Below are 21377 nucleotides of genomic sequence, written 5' to 3' on the forward strand. Positions count from 1 at the left end.
GAATAATGAAACGTTATGAGAGGCAATAAAAGCAATAACAAATACATGATTTGCCTGTTCAAAACTTTGTAGCTGCAGGCCACTACATGCACCACAGACAATCAGTCAGAGTAGAGTTAACACAGTGTGAACGCAGTTAGAGTACACTGACTTTGAGAAACTGGTAGCTACAATACTCAGCTACAACTTCAGTGCTTCATTTATTCAAAACCTTGCAGTGTCCATGCACCCAGAGCCGCAAGTCCACAACTTTGCCTTACCTGTCTTGTCTGTCGGTGTGTGTGTAGTGTCTGTGGTGAGGATCTCCGTTCTCCTGCCCCCCTCCTCCTCCTCCTCCTCCTCCTGAGGAGCCTGAGTCTCTGCGCGGCTGGATGGGCGGACTGCCTCGCCGGAGGGAGTTGGAGCGCGTCACCGACATGGTGTCAAACTCATCCAGCAGCCAGGTCAGAGAGCCGTCCACTCCCAGCTTGCTGCCACGTACAATGGTCTGGAAATACAGAGAAACAAAGACACGGTCAGTTTGACTGTCCCACACAATCTGAGTGGAAAATAAACACCGGCCAAATGATGGTAAATTTGGGCTGTGGCTGCTGCGTTTGTCTTCTCAGCCACTTTGGCAGCACACCATCATCATTTTGAGATTCTGCTCTGTTCTATAAACGGCTGGTAAAACAGGTTTCAGAAAGACAAATTTAACACATTTGAGACCTTTTAGTGCTGCCTGCAAGCGAATTTAAGACCAATTTAAAGACCAAAATGAAAAAAAGTGCTGGAAAAAACAGCCAATGTCTGATTGAACATGACTAATGAAAGTATTTTGAAACTATAAATGGTCAGCATAAGAATAAAGACAACAGTAAATTAATTAAGTGACATGAACTCCAACAGTACTTATTAAAGTAGATATGATGGTAAAAATGTTTTGCATATTGTGCTACTAACCCGGTTCTGTATTAATTTACAACCAGTGAAAAGAAACCTGTCATTGCATGCTGAAAAAATAAGACATTTTAATACTTTTTAAGGCCTTACATTTAGGTAATTTATTTTATGGTTAGCGTTTTCAATGACCCATTAATACCCTATAACACAGTGACTCTAGCTGGTGAATTTGGGGATTTAATAGCCACTGTGGCCAACTGACTAGAAAATTTGTTTCCTGCCTTGCTGTCAAAATTGCCTGTATTTACCAAAAGAATACTCTCTTAGAAATGAAACCAAGAAAAATAAGCAGACTAAGTTTGGAAGAAACCAGTCAGTGTCAAGTCTTCCTGAACAGTCCTGGATAAACAATCTAAAAACAGAGGATGACCTGGTCTGACTCTATTCATAGACCTGCAACATCTTCTGCATTCATTACACACATTGTTTGCCATGGCATCCATTTTTGTAATGTTTATTATTTGGCAGAAGAGACAATCATGTTTACCGTTTGGTCCTGTACATTCAGGTTGCTATCTAGATTACTGTAAATAAGCTGAATTTGTATACAGAAGAAAAACTTCAGCATGGTGTTTTGTGATGAGTGCAATGAGAAACAGCAGCATGGGTCTTTCTTCCTGACTTGGTCCTGCGTGACGATGCATGTTGTGGCCGCCGGGACTCCTACACATTTTTGCTGACTGACTCATAAAGAGATTTGGCTGATTTGGCTATTTGTATCACTAGTGTGGCAGAAGTCCAAGCAAACTAATAGATGAATAAACCAGAAGATTGTTCTACTGTCATGTGACACCTAAATTCATTTGCATATGTGAAGATGATTGTTTAATTTTCGCAATAATACGTTTACTTCCTCTTATTTAGTTGATACTGCATAAGGCTGAAAGATATTGACAATTGCGATTTAAACAGTGATTCATATCACCACATTTTTAGAACTTCAAAATTGTTTAAAGAAAAGTGATTTTGTTAAAAAAAAATAGATGTCAGTCTGCAGGAGTTTGATGAAAGGTTTTCACCAATATTGTACTTGATTCATGGACCAAAGATTACCTGCAGTTGTAAAACACCTTGTTCAGAAATCCATTTTCCAACTTTTTGAATATGGTTAATTTTCTATAGCTTCATTTTCAAGGCCCAGTAAAATGCAGCTTTCCATGACAAAAGGAGCCCTGGGCAACTAATAACTAATTTGGTGTTTTTGTTTTTGACCAGACCACCCCTGCCCCTCGCTCCGCCCGGTGACCTCTGACCTTGCGTGGCTCCACGCCGCGCGGCTCTACAGTGGTGATGACAGTGGCGTCGATGAAGGGCTTGGGCCTCTTGGCCGTGTCCTCGATGAGCGACTGCCATTGCCGCGGCAAACCCACGAACTTCTGCTCCTGCTCGTCAAAGTCGGTGTGGACGCGATGCTCGAAGTTAGACGGAGCCGAGATCTGGATACGAGACTTCTTCTTCTTGGTGAACATGACGGCGGCGGAGGCGGCTGCAGCCTAGCATCAGACCTGCAGGGAGGGAAGAGGAAAGAGAGAGAAATGAAGGTTAGCAGGAAAGACTGTGGGAAAGATGTAAGATGAAAGACAGGGAGGAGAAGATAAGCTGGAGTGCTGTAACTACTTTACTCAATGCATATGTAAAACATGCAAGTGTCACATGTAAAACATACCACACATGCATGTAGGCAAGCTCACAGACAGACACAGACACTACCTGCACTTTGTATAATTGTAACTGCACACAACACTCAAATATTGTCTGATAAAGTGTCAGGAACTTATCATGGTCCTTCGTTTCAAGGATTCACATCAACAGCAGACCGGGGTCAAATAGTATTTCAGAATACCTATTAGCATTTAAAGCTGCTTGGAATACCAGTTGGATGTGGTTTACTGTATAAGACCTACTACTCTACTTAAAAGCTAATTTAGCATACTTTTCTGGCAGCTTTTCTAACACCATCCGAATTGGTGTAAGTTAAAACAAATGCTAAGACTAATTTGAAAAATACTAACAGAACTCACAATGGAGGATTCAGAATTCAAGTGAAGTCAACCTTGTCAAGTGTTTTCATTAAGCAGTTTTAACACAACAGGTTTGTCACAAAACACTTTACAGAGCGATAAAGGAACACATAAAAACAAGAGAGAAGAAACATATCACAGAGCGATATGAGGCCAGAGCTGATCTTTGTGTGTGTGTGTGTGTGTGTGTGTGTGTGTGTGTGTGTGTGTGTGTGTGTGTGCATAGTTCAGCACAGCCAAGCAGATAAACTAAGAGTTACAACCCCAACTGGCTTATTTCAGCCCATTGAGCATTCAGCGACCTGGTGGCATTAAACCAGCTGTAACCTTTAGCTGAACAGGCTCAGGAACAATAGGCTCACTGCTGCTCTCCCATTACTAATGACAGGACAACTGCTCCAGCATTTCCTCATGACAGCTAGGGGGCACGACATCAGTCACGCAGCATCCTACAGCCGGGGGGGGGGCGCCGTCTGCGGAGGAACTCACACCGAGTAATGGCCAAACATCAAAGCAACATCCACATTCAGACACTGGTGACATTTGCTTTGGAGGACAGCTTGATATTCGCCCAGTCCGGTCCAAGGAAACTGGTAGTGCAGGACAGAGAGACGCAGTAGTGCTGGTGTTAGGAGAAATTAACGAAAAACAGTTCTCTATTTCCACTGGTGTCCTCTGTACCATAGTGTGTGTACAGCACTATAGTCGAGACACCAATTTTTCAGAACCAACACAAGTACTAGTGCTGATGACTAATGTTTAGTCATTTATCAAGTAAAAATACCAAACATTTGCTGCTCACAGCTTCACAAATGCTGAGATTTGCTGCTTTTCTCTGTTTCATATCATTATAAACTGAATACTCGGCTGCTGGTCAGACATCACTTTGGGCTCTGGTAACTTGTGATGGGCATCTAATCATTATTTTGACATTTTATAGACTAAATGATTAATTGAAAAAAGAATCAGTAGATTAATCGATAATGAAAATAATCATTAGCTGTAGCCCTAAGTAATACCAAACTTTTGATTGTCCAACGTGAGAACCAATCCCGACCTCAGATGTGACCTGTATACCTCAATAGAAATTCGTAAGCGTTTACTATTAAAACTTTATCAGTGGCTGCGCAAGGTTTCCCCCACCCAAAATTTCCAAATGTAAAATGCTTTCCAGGATCCAAAATTTTCCAAATTTGTAGGTATCTGTGACCGGTATGTATCCGTATACGGGTCACATTCAGGACTTTAGTGATCCAAGTAGCCTATAGCTTGGCTTGGTATTGCAGTCTCAGTTGCAGAAATCAGTCGCAGTCAATCACTCCACCTAGTATTGGCCTATCATAAAACAATTACAGGAGCAAGTCACACACACACACACACACACACACACACACAATCTAATCTGTGTGCTAATGAATGAAATCAGATGCTGTAGTGTTTGGTTGGAATGAAAACCTGCAGATTCTTTGGCCTCGATTGAGAACAAATGATCTAGATTTAACAAGTTATCATCTGAAGCACTGCTTACCGCTTAGCTTGAGTCTGAATATTCACACACACACACACACACACACACACACTCGTGTTACTTTGTCAGTGGGCATCAGAAGAGCCACTCCCTGTAGTCAAACAGAGGCTTGCTGGTGTTCGGTGTGTCAAAAGCAGCTGAGCAGAGGGGCAGCAGGAGGGGCGGGGCTTCTGGCCCGGGATTAAACCCTTTTATGTTTCTGATAGACACAGACTCTCTCCCAATAACGGAAAAAAACTACTGAGGGAAGTTGGCTGCCCACTCGTCAAAAACAAGAGAAAGAAAAAGGGGGGAAAGGTGCAGGGATGAGAAGAAGCAGGGGGAGAGAGGGAGGAGTGGACGAAGGGTGGGTGAGCGGAGCGAGAGGGCGACCGGGGCGGGTCAGAGTCAGAGGGCATGAGTCACGCTGCCGAGCGGCGTTAATAAAGTCTCTCACAGCGGGAGTGTTTGAAGTGCGGCGGGACCCGCCCAGTGACACGCAGAGAGCCGAGCTTCACAGCCAACAAACACCACTTCTACACCAACAACACTAAAACTTCTCCACATCCGTAAGCCTAATGTTCTACTGCATGCAGGGCAGAGAGTCTATTTACAGAAACTCATCTTGACTCATCCTGACGGCACATATTGATAACTTAGTGTGTGTGTGCAAGGACAGCAGGAATATAAACAGTAGGCCTATATTTTACATATGACTCCACAAATACACTCCACAGATGCACTAATATGATTTTTTGAGGCCAATACCGATATTTTCCCACTCATATGGGCCGATACCGATATGCATTTCTTTAAGAATCTTAGTACAAATCCAGTTGCAAAAGCTTTTCAGACAGGCCTATCTTAAGATAATTAAGTGGATTTTAAACAAAAAGACAGTCAGTTTTATTCTACTAATTTGAGAGTTGTTTTAAGTGACATACCACGAGAAACATGGGTCACAAAAACGGCAAATCCACAATCGACCAAATATCGTTATTCAAAATCAAAAAGCATCAAAAAGCTGATATCAACTGATACAGATAGTCTGCCGACATATCAGTCCATCCCTCCTTTCAAGATTGAATTGCTTTGTGCAGTCAGGCAGCATCATATATATAGTATGGCTGCAGCTATAGTGGAGAAAGAAGTACAAAGTGCCCATCTGTGTGTTGGACCAGTCATACTGAACAGAATAAGATGGGGGAAAAAAACAAAAACAGCATAATTCATGCTCTCAGGCATAGCATGTTTACCACCAAGCTAAATTACTAGCTATACAGATAAACTGTTTTTTCACAGCCTCAGAGTGAAATGAGAACAGAGAAGAGAGTATAAATCACCATGTGTTCAGGTCAGATTTTCAGAATGACAGTAAATTAGGGATTTACTATGGCTAAAATGATTGTGATCACTATTATTCTTCATGATTTGGGGAACAAAAATATTTTACAGCACTCTTTGCATCTTATCTCAACATGTGGACTATTTCTACGTGAAATAAAATGTTTCAATATTGCTGATGGGCCAGTATCCTGTGATTATTAATAGCAGAAAGTAAAATCACATCACACGATTATCCACGATTAAATGTGCGGCCCCTACAGCAAACCGGTGAAGTTAGGTTGACATTTAGATACATGTTCTGTTATTTCCCTATAAAATCTGTGCGCCTCCACCCAAGTACCAACTCTGGATTCTGTACACTATAATAAAATTGATTATCTCATAACAGCGTGGTTACCACAAAGCTGATAAATGGCTTTTTTTTTCCCACTCATATAGAGTTTGGTGACAACAGAGAACAGGGGGTATAAATCACTGCAGAACCCCATCATTAGTGTTCAGATGAGGACAGCAATACTATCAATCAGTGCATCTTAACTCCGGGCCACAGATAGCTGCTGCTGCTTTAGGGCAGAAGGAAATTAATGAAGACTGGAGGAAGTGGCTGTAGGGATTTTCATTAATGACTACACAAAGTACTATTACATAAATCAACATGTACATGTAGCCTATGATTAGGCCTGCTATTGGCAAGATGGGAACAGTTAGGGATGTTTGTTTATGGCCCCGAGTCTTGCCGTCTTATTGAAAACACAAGGAGCTGTAACAGGCACTAAATCAGTGTGTAAAAATTGTGAAGCAGGGGTTGAGAAACACATTGCGCATCTCATATTCACTGACTGAGCGGTCTGGACGTGAATCAAGCATTGTGGCTTTTAAATCCTGAGTTGTCGGGATACTGTGAGGAACTGTGAGCTGAAGGCCCGCTGGTGAAAAACAAGATTTTATTGCGGTCGTCGAGAGCCAAGAAACGATAAGGTTTAAAATCTCAGTGAGGCCGAGCGCCCCGAGGCAAACAGATTACACAGCCGTGACCTCAAAGCTCCTATCTGATTTGAGAGAGAGCTGCATTGACTGGGTGGCATGCACATGAGTGATTGTTTGCAATAAAAACATTAACTGACCTGTAGGTGAAAATAGAGTACAACAACACAATGTTAACCTGGGCGTCTGAATCAACGTCGCTCACTGCTGCATTCTGAAGTACACTGCATTTATTTTGTTATTCGGTGGTGAGATAAGCAGTCGGGGTCTGAAGTTACCACCTGCTGAACACCACATGTCTGTGGTGAATAAATCAATAACAGTCACTTTGATAAATCAATAACTGGTAACTTTTTGAAACAACAACATCTGAACAGACCTCGTAAGTCTGACGTCAACCTTGCACAAATAGGGACTTACGGTTCCAAAGAGATTTCTCTATGGGGAAATGAATGGGGGTTTCACATAATCGTCACAGTCAGTCTGCATTTAACTCGGACATTTTTACCTACATAGGCTATTTATTTCTCTAATGGCACTGGGTCCATTGATTTCTATAAGTAATTTTGATAACAAGCTAAACACTTAGGCACATAGAATTTGTGTCACCTACTGGTGGCGGGACTCCCTCTGTCTGGCAGGCAGGCAGACAGAGAGACAGACAGACAGGCAGGCAGACAGACAGAGAGACAGACAGACAGACAGACAGACAGGCAGTGTTAGAGGAACAGGTGAGCTCCAGGCAGACAGAAAGGGTGAGTGATTGATAGCTGCAGCAGGTGTGTAGTCCCCCCCCCCCCCCCCCAACCCCCCTAATCCAGACGGCCCATGGGCTCATCCACCCCCCGCCCCAGAGTAGGACAGGTGGATGACAGCAACAGGTGTCTGGCCATTCTGACCACTAGACACTGAGACAAATGGAAATAGAAGAAATGCATCGCCTCCCCGCTGCCAAAAGAAAATGAAAAATAATTAAGTTAAATAAATTGAGACAATAAGCAAATGAAATGTTAAACAGCAGGCTTGCTGAACGGATCAAGACTGTTAGATATGCAGCAGCTGCCAGTAGCAGCACGCTACAAATTACAGTTTTCATCTTTTAACATATTTCTTCAACCGGGCCTTTTTCTCAGGTCTAATTTAACACTATGAAGAGTCATCTTGATTTCTCAGTGGGCTAAAGCACACACCACAATGTCAGAGGTTTGAATCTGACTTATAACAACCCCCCATCTCTCCACAGGGTGACCACAGGTTTCTGCAAGTGAAATTTAAGACTTTTTAAAGACCTTTTTAATGCCAGTTCAAATACAATTTAAGACCAATTTCAGCCCAAAAATAAAACTGTTAAGTGTGTCTGCAACCAGGAAGATTTCTCACTAGAAACACCCTGCTCCCACCTTTGCTGCCACTGAACTCTATCTAATAAAACAGAAATGTGTTAAAAAAACAAAAAACTTTAAATACTATTGAGATACTCGCCGCTGGTTTCTGTCAGTGAGAGTATTTGTCCAAAGCAGCGATTTCATATCACTGTTACAGTTTACAAAGATAAAACCACACATAAACCTCCCTCTCCTCTAATTCTCTGTAAATGAGAAGAGGGCCCATTAAAACGTCCAAGCCCAACAGTAAAAAGAGCTTCGCTGCTGCACCCTGCCACCCACACAAACAGAGTTCACACACACACACACACACACACACACACACAGTGTAAACCAGAAGTTATACAGGGCCCCTCCTCTCACAGAGCAAAACAAGCAGATCCCTCCCTGAACACAACAAACACTCCAGCTCCCAGTTATGGCTTCCCTCCCTCCCTCCCTCCCTCCCTCCCTCCCTCCCTCCCTCCCTCCCTCCCTCCCTCCCTCTCTCCCTCTCTCCCTCTCTCTCTCTCCCTCCCACTCACCATCACTCCCTCTCTCTCTCTCTCTCTCTCTACTCTCAATCTAGCTCTCTCTCTCCTTCTCTCTCTACCCCCACCTTTCCTTCAATCTCCCTCCTCTCCTTTCCCTTTAATAGTCTCCTTTTCTCCTCCCACCCTTCCCTCAATCTCTCTTTCCCCCTCAACCTCTACTTTTCTTCTTCTCTATCTCCCTCCCTCCTATCGTCTCTCTCTCTTACTCTCTCAATCTAGCTTTCTCTCCCTCTCCCTCTACCCCCCCGCCTTTCCCTCAATCTCCCTCCTCTCCTTTCCCTGTAATAGTCTCTCTTCCTCCTCCCACCCTTCCCTCTAATAGTCTCTTTCTGCCTCAATCTCTCCTGTTCTTCCTCTCCATCTTGTTCCCTCCCTCCTCATCAGCTCTTTCTCTCTCTCCCTCAGTCTAGCTTGATCACTCTCTCTCTCCATCCCTCTACCCCCACCTTTCCCTCAATCTCTCTCCTCTCCCTCTAATAGTCTCTCTTCCTCCTCCCACCCTTTCCCCCTCAACCTCTCCCTTTTTTCCTCTCTATCTCTTTCCCTCCCTCCCTCTCTCATCATCTCTCTCTCTCTCTCTCTCCTCACATTCCTCTATTGCTGTCTATGTATGCCTGGGTGAGCAGTGAGAAAGCCTGTCCTGTGAGCGGTCCACAGCCAGGCTGATGAGCTGCTCTGGACTGGGCTGCTGTCCCCGGGCCGCTCTTCTGGCCCGATTCAAACACATGGGTGGTCCGGAGTCGGAAAGACACGGACGGTCACAACAACGCTGCGCAGCTGCATTAACAACAGAGCGTTTCTCTAAGTGTATGCCAGGCAGCGGGGCAGGAAACTGAAAGGTTTTTTTGTTTTTTGTCCACATGCCACATCTGAAAATTCACCAGCCACTTTGACTGTTTAATGAATTCATTTTACCAGCTAGAAAGATTTTTAGGAAACAGTTGGATCTCCAAATGATGGTTGGTTACCTGCCAAAGTGGCTGGTAAAGCAGACAAATTTACAACCATTTGGCTGCTGGCTGGTAATAATTTCCCACCCTGCTGGAGACGAGTGCCAGTGCCTGGGATGGTGCAATCCCCATCCTGGTTAGGTGATACGTTTTCTTGAATTTTAAGTAGGGTTTTAATGTAAACCCGTATCATTTTCAATGTGTCCACTCTCAAGGATGGCTAACGATTACATATCGGGACCCCAAACAAACAAGCATAAGTTCAATTCGAAAATGAGATATGTGGCATTTGAAAAAACACTGACACCTACTCTTAAAAATGTATTGCTGTAAAACCGGTGGAAAAACACTTAAGTCATAAGCCGTTTAAAACCTCTGCCTATGCTAATATTTTTGAGAATGAAATCATCTTTACCTTTGAAACATTGAGTAAGGAAATACAAGCAACATTGTTTTTTTTGTCAAAATGCAAATATAGTACTTTGGAATCAAAGCTATACAGACATTTGGGCATCCCAAATGTTGAAAACACAGAGAAGGACTGCTTTTATAATTCGGGATGCCAGTAAGGAGAAGCACATGGGTGGTCCGGAGTAGGAAACACACAACAACACTATCCTGTTGCATTAGCATAGAGCGACACAAAACGCTGTTGGTCCCTTGGGAGTTCACAAAACGTGGGTTCAATACCCAACGAGAAAAAGTGGCCTGGTCTATGTGATGAAGAATCAGTGTGTTTTGAACCAAGTAGCATACATATCACACACTGTTTTACAGGGATGTGGGACTGCTGAGGCAATGTAATATATCTGGTAGTGTCATACAAAACTGCTATTTACTGGTCAAACATTATCTATTCCTCCAGAAAGACTTACAGAGACAGTCTGATGAGTCGGGTTATTCTTCAACAACTGATGGTTACAAATTTGTGAAAGGAATGTCAACGATTTCTCCAGCAGCGACAACCGCACCGCAAAATTATTTCTGACACTCCGAGGGCCGGGTATCAAACCAAAGAATACCTATGTGGTACCACACTGGTTTGTGGTATCAGCAGTGATTATAAGGCATCAAAAAGTACGGAAATGGCTCCAAATGTTGAATTCTTACAAGCTGAACTTTCTGCTTTTTTACTGCTGCTTTTTTTAGTTTTTACTATGGAAATCAAATCCATGTGGTCCGATTCTGTTGTGGAAAAGCAAGTGGTGTGTACAAATGTTACACAGAAAATATATGATTCATGATTTTCTATGATGATGATTCTATGATTCATAGTGAAGTGTCAACACATAGTTTCATTCAACACAGTAAGGTATTGAATGATGTATTGTTTTTTAATCTAACTAGAATCTGAATAAAAATCTTTTTGACCCTCGAAAAGATTGCAAACTGTGATTCTATTTCCTCCGTTTCAATGCAATTTAATTATACTGGAGGATGCATTTTGTGGTAACTGCTTACCATGATAAGAAAACCTGAAGCACGTTGTTCGTACCAATGTCGTTTTTCGTTGTTGGTTATTTACATTAAAGATGTCTGTCTTTCAGTGTGTGGTAGATGACTTGATGATGACATATCTATGGTCTCTTAATGGTATCTCAGTAAGTATTTTGAGATAACTGTTCATTACAAGATATATTATCAACACCGTGATAACCTAAGATCTGGGAAGTTACCACCTCCATGTTTCATTTCTAATAACTGTCCCATCACACTGGCCTGCAGCTGCCTTGGCCCCTCCCTGTCAGAAACGTTGGGAGAGGCTGAGAGAGCGACAGGAGAAACCATTACTGTGAAAACACCTCATCAGTGTCGGTCACCACAGAGACAGAGCACGCTTCACACCTTTCCTCCCTCTGCTCTAATGGTTTTCTGTCTGTCGTGCCGATGAGGCATACCTCGCATAACTATCTCCTCGACAAGACACTAACAACACTCAGGGGGTTGAAAGGCCAACGTAAACAGACTTCAAACAGCCAAAATAAATCTCCACGGCCCCGGATGATTCATCGGAGACACGGCTTGGAAGATTTTTACCTTATCGACCTAATATGAAACGAGGCTAATGAACCAAAGTCATTACCTTACATCTCGGACTTGATTAATGACAATAAAGCAAAATATAGGCTATAGTTTAGTATAGTATAGTATAGTATAGTCGCACACTGATTAAATGAGGGAATGTCTACAAAAAGTGCTCCATGGCAAGAAAAAATAGTGCAAAAACAGAAAAGTGCATGGTTGGTTTGGTGGTTTTTGTATGTGCACTTTTCTGTTTTTGCACTTTTTGTATTTAATCTTTCATGGGTAAGGCTCTTTTGTGGACATTCCCTCAATTTAATCAGTGTGCGAGTTCCTCTATCTTTTGCTATATTGTCATTAATCAAGTTCCTCTATCTCATACTTGCTCGGCTCTTCTTGGAACCATACGCACCTGAGGTACAAAAACATATATGAGGATTTATTAGAGCACAGACTTTTTTTTCCTATTTGTCCAATAAAGCAAAAAGATAAATGAGCTACACCTACATCTGTCAAGGCCATCCACTCCAGCCCTTGACTACCAAATCAGCCCTACTTTGATATGAGATTTACTAAGAAACACCACTCAGTTTTACTCCTAAAAAAGATGTAAGGGTGCATCTGAATAAGGAGAGGGAAAAAAATTAAATTCACAGTATTGACCACTGCAATTTTCATATTGAAATGCTCTACAATGTTTTTAATCAGAGGTAGGAGGGTTCAGACAGCCTCCTAAATACATGGTGCTGTGAGAAATCGATGACCTACAATTCAAGGGACAAATCAGGGGAAATCCTTCATTATATTAAAACCCTGCAAATCCTGAGCATTAGCAGATCTCTTCTTTCAAGTAGTAAAAAAAAACGGTGGGAAAAGCAACACCCATGGAACAATGAATAATGCAATTCCTATCCCTAGCACAATATTCAGAAAAAAAAAGAAAAAAAACACAATATGACTTTTTGTATTCAGAAATTTGTTTTCAGTATCATGCCTCCCTAATGATACGGGCCAAAGCACAGATAGAGATGGCATTTCCAACAAAGACAGACAGACAGTCATTAGGCAGTGAGACAGACCGTTATGTGATTCAGCTAAAGGCATCTGGCTCTTCTCAGGCAACCTTACCCAACTATGAGAGAGAGAGAGGGAGGGAGAGAGAGAGAGAGAGAGAGAGACAGAGAGAGAGAGAGGAGAATGAGAGAGAAGAAAGAGAGAGAGAGAGAGCGAGGGAGGGAGAGAGAGAGCAAGGGAGGGAGAGAGAGAGAGAGGAGAATGAGAGAGAAGGAAGAGAGAGAGAGAGAGTGAGGGAGGGAGAGAGAGAGAGAGCGAGAGGAGAAGAGAGAGAGAGAATGAGAGAGAGAGGAGAAGAGAGAGAGGGGGGAGAGGAGAAGAGAGAGACAGAGAGAGAGAGAGAGAGAGAGAGAGAAGTGGCACAGAGCTACAGTAAAGAGAACGAGAGAACGAGCTGATGAGGAAAGTAGAAGAGAGAAGGAAGAGAGAGAGAGAGAGAGAGAGAGAGAGAGAGAGAGAAGAAGAGTGAGTGAGATCAACTCGGAGAGAGAGACACATCAGGATTCAGAAAGAAAAAAAAGAAACATTAATTAGACAGCTAGTCAGACAGATCTTTATGTAATCCATCCCCGATCTCTGGTCAGCTGCCCATCACCTAAAGGTCAGAGGTCAGTGTTCAACTGCATTTGCATTTTAGCAGCATACGCTCCTAAAAGAAATTCATGCTACCTAAAAAACTGAAAAAGGAGAGTATGAGTAACTTGAGATTCAAAGCAAGAATGGGCATTTGAATTATCTCCACACATCATGTTTAATATCTTTTCTATTTTTATTTTTTTAAATTCATTAGCATGTGCGCTCCTTGGGAGAATGTCACCATGCAGCCACGCATTGATAAAGAGCAGAGCTTAAGAGAGAGGTATCTGATCCGAGGTCAGTAACAGGTTACTTAAAATTTTGGAGTGAGTCTCTTCACCGCAATCCATCAATATCTACGTTAGCGCTGAAACGATTAGTCAATTAATCGATTAGTCGAGCGACAGAAAACAAATCAATTTTAATTTTGATAATCAATTAATCGTTTTAGTCATTTATCAAGTAAAAATACCAAACATTTTCTGGTTACAGCTTCACAAATGCTAAAATTTTCTGCTTTTCTCTGTTTAATATCATTATAAAATGAATACTTTGGGTTTTTTTGGCTGCTGGTCAGAATAAGTCAGCATTTTTAAGAATCACTTCGGGCTCTGGTAAGTTCTGTTTGTCATTATTTTTGACATTTTGCAGACTAAATGATTAATGGATTAATCAAAAAAAAAAATTTGATTAATCGATAATACAAATAAAAGTTAGTTGCAGCCCTACTCTATGCTGTAGCAGATAGTCACGTCCTTTATAACAGCATAAAACTCTGGACTGGAAGCCATTGCTGACAGCTTCTTGTCTGTGTAACAACAGCTTTTTTGTAAAGAAAGTTTGGTTTTAATCTGGTCAAGAAACTCACATTGTTGCCTCCAGACCACAATGACTGATAAATCCTAAACTTTGAACAGCCAGCTACATTTCTAGAAGAGAGAAGGACCTCTAAATGAAGGCTGGTCGAGTGCATAAAGTTACCAGACATTTGGCTGGTGGCAATTTCCCTCACTGGTTTTAATGTGGACTCGTTATTTTTTAATGTGAGCGGTCCCTGAAGGTGGCGTTCCCCGAGACAAAAACTACAAGCAGTAGCTGAAAACACAGAAGCACCGCTTTATAATGTGAGACAGCAGTATTCAGGTTACCATTGTTGTTACGGTGCTCTTACATTAGCTGGCCGGTGCTGAATCAGGGGTGATAATTAATAGCCTGTTCTCTCACTACCACAACACACACACACACACACACACACACACACACACACACACACACACACACACACACAGCAGCACCTCTCTCCCAGCATTTCCAAGATTTATAAAGTGCTGTGCAAACATACATTGAGTGACCTTGGAGCTACTGACTGATGTAACTACAGCTCTGTGTATGTGTGTGCGTGTGTTTGTGTAAATCTCAGCGTCAATATTACACTGAGTGGGCCCACATCTGTCAGCTATTACAGCAAATGAGGGAGTTAAGATAGGGAACCGCTTGTTACACTTCCTAAAGTTCCCATGGCACACAGTTGCATGGGCCTGCTATCTCACACAAGATAAGACTGAACATCCCACACCTACAAATACACACACAAAAAAACAAAAAAAACACTTTTCTATTCTTAGCAACTCAAAACAGCAACTACAGCAGCATAGACTGAACTAGCAGACAAATCATCAAGCACTGGCAGACCGTCTACCTAATTGCGAGTTAGAATTGGACAAAAAAACCCTGAAATTTACAGTATTGACAACTGCAATTTTCATATCAAAACGGTCTACAGTGTTTTCTACAGCCTCCAATTCAAGGGACAAATCATGGGAAATCCTTCATTATATTGAAAACCTGCAAATCCTGAGCATTAGCATCACATCTCATCTTCCCCAATACAATATTCAGAAAAAAACAAAACAACAACACAGAAGCACTGACAACCCCTCCACCTAACTGCATGTCAGACTAGGAACTTCAAATCCATTCCCTTTTGTTTAAGAACATAAAAAAAAAAACTCCACAGTAACCAAACTTCCTACACAGTTTTAACATAAAGACACTTTCATATCTGTTCTCCTCCTCCTCTCGCCATGTGTCACCAACACTTGTGCAAAGCCTGAAGGGGTGAACAGACTCCAGCAGCTGTCCTCGCGCTCACAAATATCATTACAGTCAGTAACAGGTTGGAGAGGCAAAAGTCAGACAACCAGGGGGGGAATTAAACTACACGGATCCCACTATACACACAACACTGTCTATGTGAAACAGAAATCCCCCTCACCTCCTCCTTCCTTTTGCTTTTTTCCCCCTCCTTCTTCACACACAGCGCATTGTTGTTTTCTCGCATACAATAAAGTTATTATGCTTTTTTTTTTTTTTGACTGACGGTTAATCCTTGCTGTGAGAGATTTTAGCAACACAGAGAGTTTTGTTGTCGGAGGAGATTAATTTTCGCTCGGTCGCAGCCTGCTGCTACAAGTTGAGCCTCTAACTCTTTACTTTACAACGACAAACTGTGAGATATAAACTGCTAAAACAACGATTTATAAAAGCGCTTTCGTTTCGGGGATACTCACGTTAATCACAGGTACGAGTTCATCCAGCAGAAATACAGTAATCCACCTGATCTCATGTCGGGGGAAGCAGCAACAACACAGCTCGCGACGAGGAAAGAAAAAAAACTCCGGCAACAAAAGTTATTTCCGCGACGAAATTAAACTAAAAAAAAAACCCCCGATCCGAGGCGTCGTTTAACGTCTCCGTAACAAACCGAGTGGGTGTGAGAAGAGTTGTCGGTCGTTAACGTTACCGTAAAATAAATGAAAAATGTATTTAAAAAAAAGTGCTCCAGCTCTTGTTTGGGGGGTTTATGATATAGAAGTGTGTCCGTCCGTGTCGCATTCCTATGGTTTCAGCAAACTGCGGCCCAGTATCATGACGTCACCGGGAAACGGGGAGTGACGGAGAGGAGAGAGAGAGAGAGGGAGAGAGAGAGAGAGAGAGAGAGAGAGAGGGAGAGAGAGAGAGAGAGAGAGAGACCAACACACACAAACACGTTGATGAACTTGTGTTTTTGATCCTTGTTCTATTCCCATTTGAACTGTATAATTTATTGTTGAACTGTTGTGATTATATTGATAGTCTTTATATGGTGTCAACCCAACACACACACACACACACACACACACACACAGATGCAAAGTGTGATCTGTATCTTAATGCTTTGGCAATATTGTTGTTAACTTTAATGCCAATTAAGCCAATTGAATTGAATTGAATTAAGAGAGGGAGACGGCCCTGAACACAACCTGCTACTGGTGTGTGTGTGTGTGTGTGTGTGTGTGTGTGTGTGTGTGTCGCTTGTTAGACAGACTAGTGTCCTTGAGCAAGACATTTACCTGCTCACTCTGTAATTTATTGGCACTTTGATTAAAACAAAATCCTCTCTACTTTTTTCCTCCTTCGCTCTTTATTTCCTTTCCAAACACTTGTCTGATAAGATACGATAAACTTTATTGATCCCCTAGGGGAAATTCGGGAATGATCATTCTTGCATTACAGGAATAATTAATATTTATTTTATATTTTGTTACCTCTCGTCAGGGCTGCGTGGCTCTGACCCTTGAACTTTTTGATGCTAGTTTGCTTCTGTCAATGAACCTGTCTGTTTTTGAACAGTCAACAACAGTTTCAACAGAAAATTTGCCACATTATGGAAGCAAGAAACCATCAAAATGCCATTTCCTCGTGACTTTAAGGTTGTATTACTGTTGTACTCCATTGCAGCAAGAAGTAACTGTTTAAAAAATCTGAACTTCAACAGCCAGAAATCCTGTGCAGTGAGGTCAGTAAACGTCACACAGCAGCTCATGTTTACCAACCAGCCGGTCTGTGATGCTTTATACCAAAGAAACCAAAGAGACCAGAGAGGAGAAGATCTAACGCTGGCGAGTCCAGCTTTCTCTGCTGCTGTTTGGATTTCACTCTGAAGTTTTGTTTCATCACCTCCTATGGGCGGAGAAGTGATCATACCTGATATCAGAATTTCATTTGGGCAAAGAGAACAAATCTGCTGCATCTCAAATATCCCCACTTTTTCATTTAGGCTGATAAAATGGGATTTTTTACAGAAAATCTTGCCTGGTGCAGCTGTGAAGTTAAAACAACTTAACCAGAACATGACATGCTTGACTCACATGATATTGCCTCAGTTTGGCACAGCTGAGTCTGACAGCAGTGCTAATGCTATTCATAACAGTCTGACGAAGACAGACTATTGTGAAATACCATGCCTGCCTGCCAATATGAACTGATCCATCACAGAAGAGATGATGCAGGACACAGAGGTGGAGAGAGCCAGCGAGGCTAAATCAGAGAACAACAAAACAACACATCAGAAATGCAACAAACCTCTGGGCAGCAGTGTCCCAGGAGTTGCCTCAACATTGTTGTTTTAATCACATCAGCGCAGCTTGTTGCCAAGAAACACCTGAATCGATTTTTGCCCCCGTGTCTCACTTTGTTGCTTGCGGAGCCGGGAGCGTTGCCAGTTTAAATTGCCGAAAAACTTGCACAGTGCATCGCTCATCAACAAATAAAAACAAGCAGCTAAGCTTAACACTGAATTCGAGGAGGACATTCTAGAAAGTGGAATTACACAGAAAGCCAAACAACTGAAAACGATTACACAAATCTTGATGTTTTCAATAGCTTCTTAAATCAAATTAAATTTAGGATATTGGCTCTTATAGATGTCTTGTTGCCATACCAACAACACACAAGTTATTTATGGATCACTCAAGGAGTTAGCAGCTAAGTGAGTAAACCTGCTTCTTTAAATACTGAGATATAACACCCTCCAACTTCCCTTCCCACCATAATCAGAAACATTAATATCATTAACATATTCAAATCACATCTGTTCTGTATCTTTTTAGTACAGTAAGAATCCACAGTCACAGTCAGACTAGCCAATCACTATGAGGAACTATGAGGGTTTTTTTCATTGTTTATCTTGCAAACAGACGATAAGGTGTCAAAGTCAATAAGGAAAAGGCCTGTTGACATTCCTCCCAGAGTAAAAATACAGCAGGAACAGAAACATACAAACCGGCCAATCCTGAGGCCGAGTTCAAACAAAGCATGTAGTGTTGCGGCCAATCAGGGCCGACTTCCAGGAGCAGGTTGAGGAATGTGGAAAGGTCAACGATAAAGGAGGCAGAGAGAGAGAGCGCTGAGCACAACACACTACCTAGCATGCACATATTTTAACACACACACACACACACACACACAGGACCTTGAGCGCTCTGCCTGCCCTGCACTCACTCTCACAAACACACAGAAATATTCAGTCAGGTTCAGGGGCAGAAGTGCATACAAGTTCAAGGATGATTAGGAAGTAATATTTAAATATCAACAATGGTTTCAAGTCAGCAGCCAAGACGAAACCTGACAGTCTGTTTAACAAGAGAATGTATCAAGACATTCTCTTGTTCTCTCTCTCGTCTCTATAAGACCTTTTTAATGCCAGTTATAATGCAATATTAGATCAATTTCACATTAGGACTGCAGTTTTACTCATCATAAACAACGCACCAAGAAACCGCAACATTTTTAAGACCTGTAACACTGAGTTTAAGACTAAAAACACTACATTTAGCACTGTATTCATGACGTTTAAAGCCCATATGTTTAGAAAATATGAATTAATGACACTCTGATCAAAGCAATCTGTCATCGAACTTTGTAATTCCACATGCTAAATGTAACAAGGGGAGAATTACCACCAACCAAATGCTTGTAAATTGTGGTTGTGAGTGGTAAGACTGTCCACTTTCAAGGTCCTCCTCTATTTTAGTTGGATGGTAAAAAGAGAGTACGTGTCAGGTGAATTTTGAGGTTAATGAGCCTGTGTGGCCGGAGGACGGACAAAAAGTTTCTGAATGCAACCCTCAGGTCACAGGAAGGGAGAGAACAAGGGAGAGGGGGAGCAAAAATTACAGAAATAGAGAGAGAGACACACACACACAGACAGAGACAGAGAGAGGGAGAGAGAGAGGGGGATGGAAAGAGAATAAACTGCAGAAATATATGCATTGGCATCGCTTTTTTCACTTTTCACTAGACACTAGCACAGATGTAGTCAGGGTGGAAAATGATTACTAGCCAGCCACTAGCCAAATGCTAGTAGATTTGGCCTGTGGCTGGTAAGTTCATCTACTCTACCAGGCATTTTGGTAGGTAGGTGGCCAGGTGGCTGGTGAATTTTGGAATCTGCCAGCCGCATGATCACATGATCCTACACTCAGTATGACCTGGTTCAGTCCCATGAGCACAAACTACTACTGAACAACGTCAAAGTCATGTTTAAAATCAAAGCATATACTCGACAACATATGAATCATCACCTGACTGAGGCCTTCAGCTGCAGGCGGCACCATCATTACATGGTGACAGCATGCTGTGGGAGACTGAGGCAAGGTGATGTTGTTGTGGAATATAAAGTCAAACATCACATCACACTCCCCTGTCATTAGCGAGGTGCAAAGTCAGTCATCACCATAACATCTGGTCAGAGATTTACAGTCTGCAGCACAACTACGCCCTACGCAGCATATTGGCAAATGTTACCCAAACTAGGAACACAGTAAGGGTGGGGAACTGCCACCGGCTATCAATCAAATGCTGGTAAATAGTCAGACTGGCTGGGAAAATCTGGGCAGGGAAAGCAAATGATAAACAGTCTCCACTCCTTCAGTAACTACCACTGAGTTGTCCTTGAGCAAGGCACCGAACCCGCAGTCGCTCCAGTGGTTTAAGACCCCATGAAATGGCATCTTAACTTCCTTGATTTGATGTATTTTGTTGAAACAGGATGTTGGGGTGGGACATAACGTAGGTAGGGATCATTCAAAAGTCTAAACCAATGGAGTATCAGTCAGAGAGAGAAAGGGATTGTTGGGATTGTTCAAAAATCTGTGATGTGTTATTGGTTGGAATTGTATTTACGCCTCCTGGTGCAGCATGAGGTCACGAAGATACTCTGTTTTCCAGGAAGTAAAAGTAACGGGAGTTTATTTCATGGGGACTTTAAAAGTAGAAGACTATGGTAATTCTGGGCAGCTCAAAACTCATATGTGAAACAGTGTAAATGTGAAGCAGCCATTGCTTAAAGGAAACCATGCATGCCCAGTCAACAGAGGAAACACAAATGGCTGCTGTGAGTCTATTTGTCATTGTTCCGGGTCCAACCAATATGGGTTTTTGAAGGCAAATAGCCATAGTTTTGGCTTGAAGCAGCCGACTGTCAATATTCTGTGCCAATATTCAAATGTGACCATTTTCATACCAAAAAAGATTGAGTGTTTCCCCCAGAATTTCATTCTTGGCAGAGTGGAAAAGCCTCTGAAAAAAGCATTTAAACCATGGGGTCTACAACTTTCCATTAAAAGCCAGACAAATTCTTTTAGGTCGGTTAGCCGTTAGGCTTATTGAATGGTGGGGGAAACTCGGGGATACATTACTGCCTTTAAATGATGAATACATTTATAGAAAACATCTTGAACAATTGATTAAAGAAATATCATGTGCAAAGAAAATGAAATTTAATTGCAGATTTTGCTGACTCTTTTTATGTAGCTGTGGTCAGAAAGGAATGTCGATAATATTGTAAGTGGGCGATATTGACTGGCCAAAATCCAATATTTAATCAAAAGTCTGATATATCAGCCTGATATATCAGTCTGACCCTACCATGGTTATTCTACATATCACTTTGTTTATGTTGTACAGTGCCAACATAAGCCAAACTATAAAGCCACAGAGCATTTATACCGGGTTATTGGTGGATCTGACCTGGATTCGGTTTCTGTGTAAAGACGTCAAGCCGGACGTCAAGCCAGGGGAAAAGAGGGGTTAAAATAACCCGGCTCTGACCCGGGAGAAAAGCAGGAGAAAAAAACAAACCTGACCCGACATTTGTTCTCTGGAAACTAAAGCGGGAAACTGTGGCAAACAGTCAACTGCCGTCTACTTAGTTT

The 21377-nt window shown here is 42.1% G+C and overlaps 1 protein-coding gene across 1 annotated transcript in view; it reads right to left on the reverse strand.

The window, feature by feature from the left end:
* pak4 (p21 protein (Cdc42/Rac)-activated kinase 4) overlaps positions 1 to 21377 on the reverse strand; it is a 41250-nt gene that overhangs the window by 12925 nt on the left and 6948 nt on the right. Inside the window, exons 2-3 of the mRNA XM_078284323.1 lie at positions 2196 to 2447; positions 261 to 487 (exon numbers count right to left, since the gene is read on the reverse strand). Coding sequence (XP_078140449.1) covers positions 261 to 487; positions 2196 to 2411 — 443 coding nt within the window. The 5' untranslated portion in view covers positions 2412 to 2447. The remainder of the gene's footprint in view (positions 1 to 260; positions 488 to 2195; positions 2448 to 21377) is intronic.

Source organism: Centroberyx gerrardi, chromosome 6 (genome assembly GCF_048128805.1).
Source record: "Centroberyx gerrardi isolate f3 chromosome 6, fCenGer3.hap1.cur.20231027, whole genome shotgun sequence".
Lineage (NCBI taxonomy): Eukaryota > Metazoa > Chordata > Actinopteri > Beryciformes > Berycidae > Centroberyx > Centroberyx gerrardi.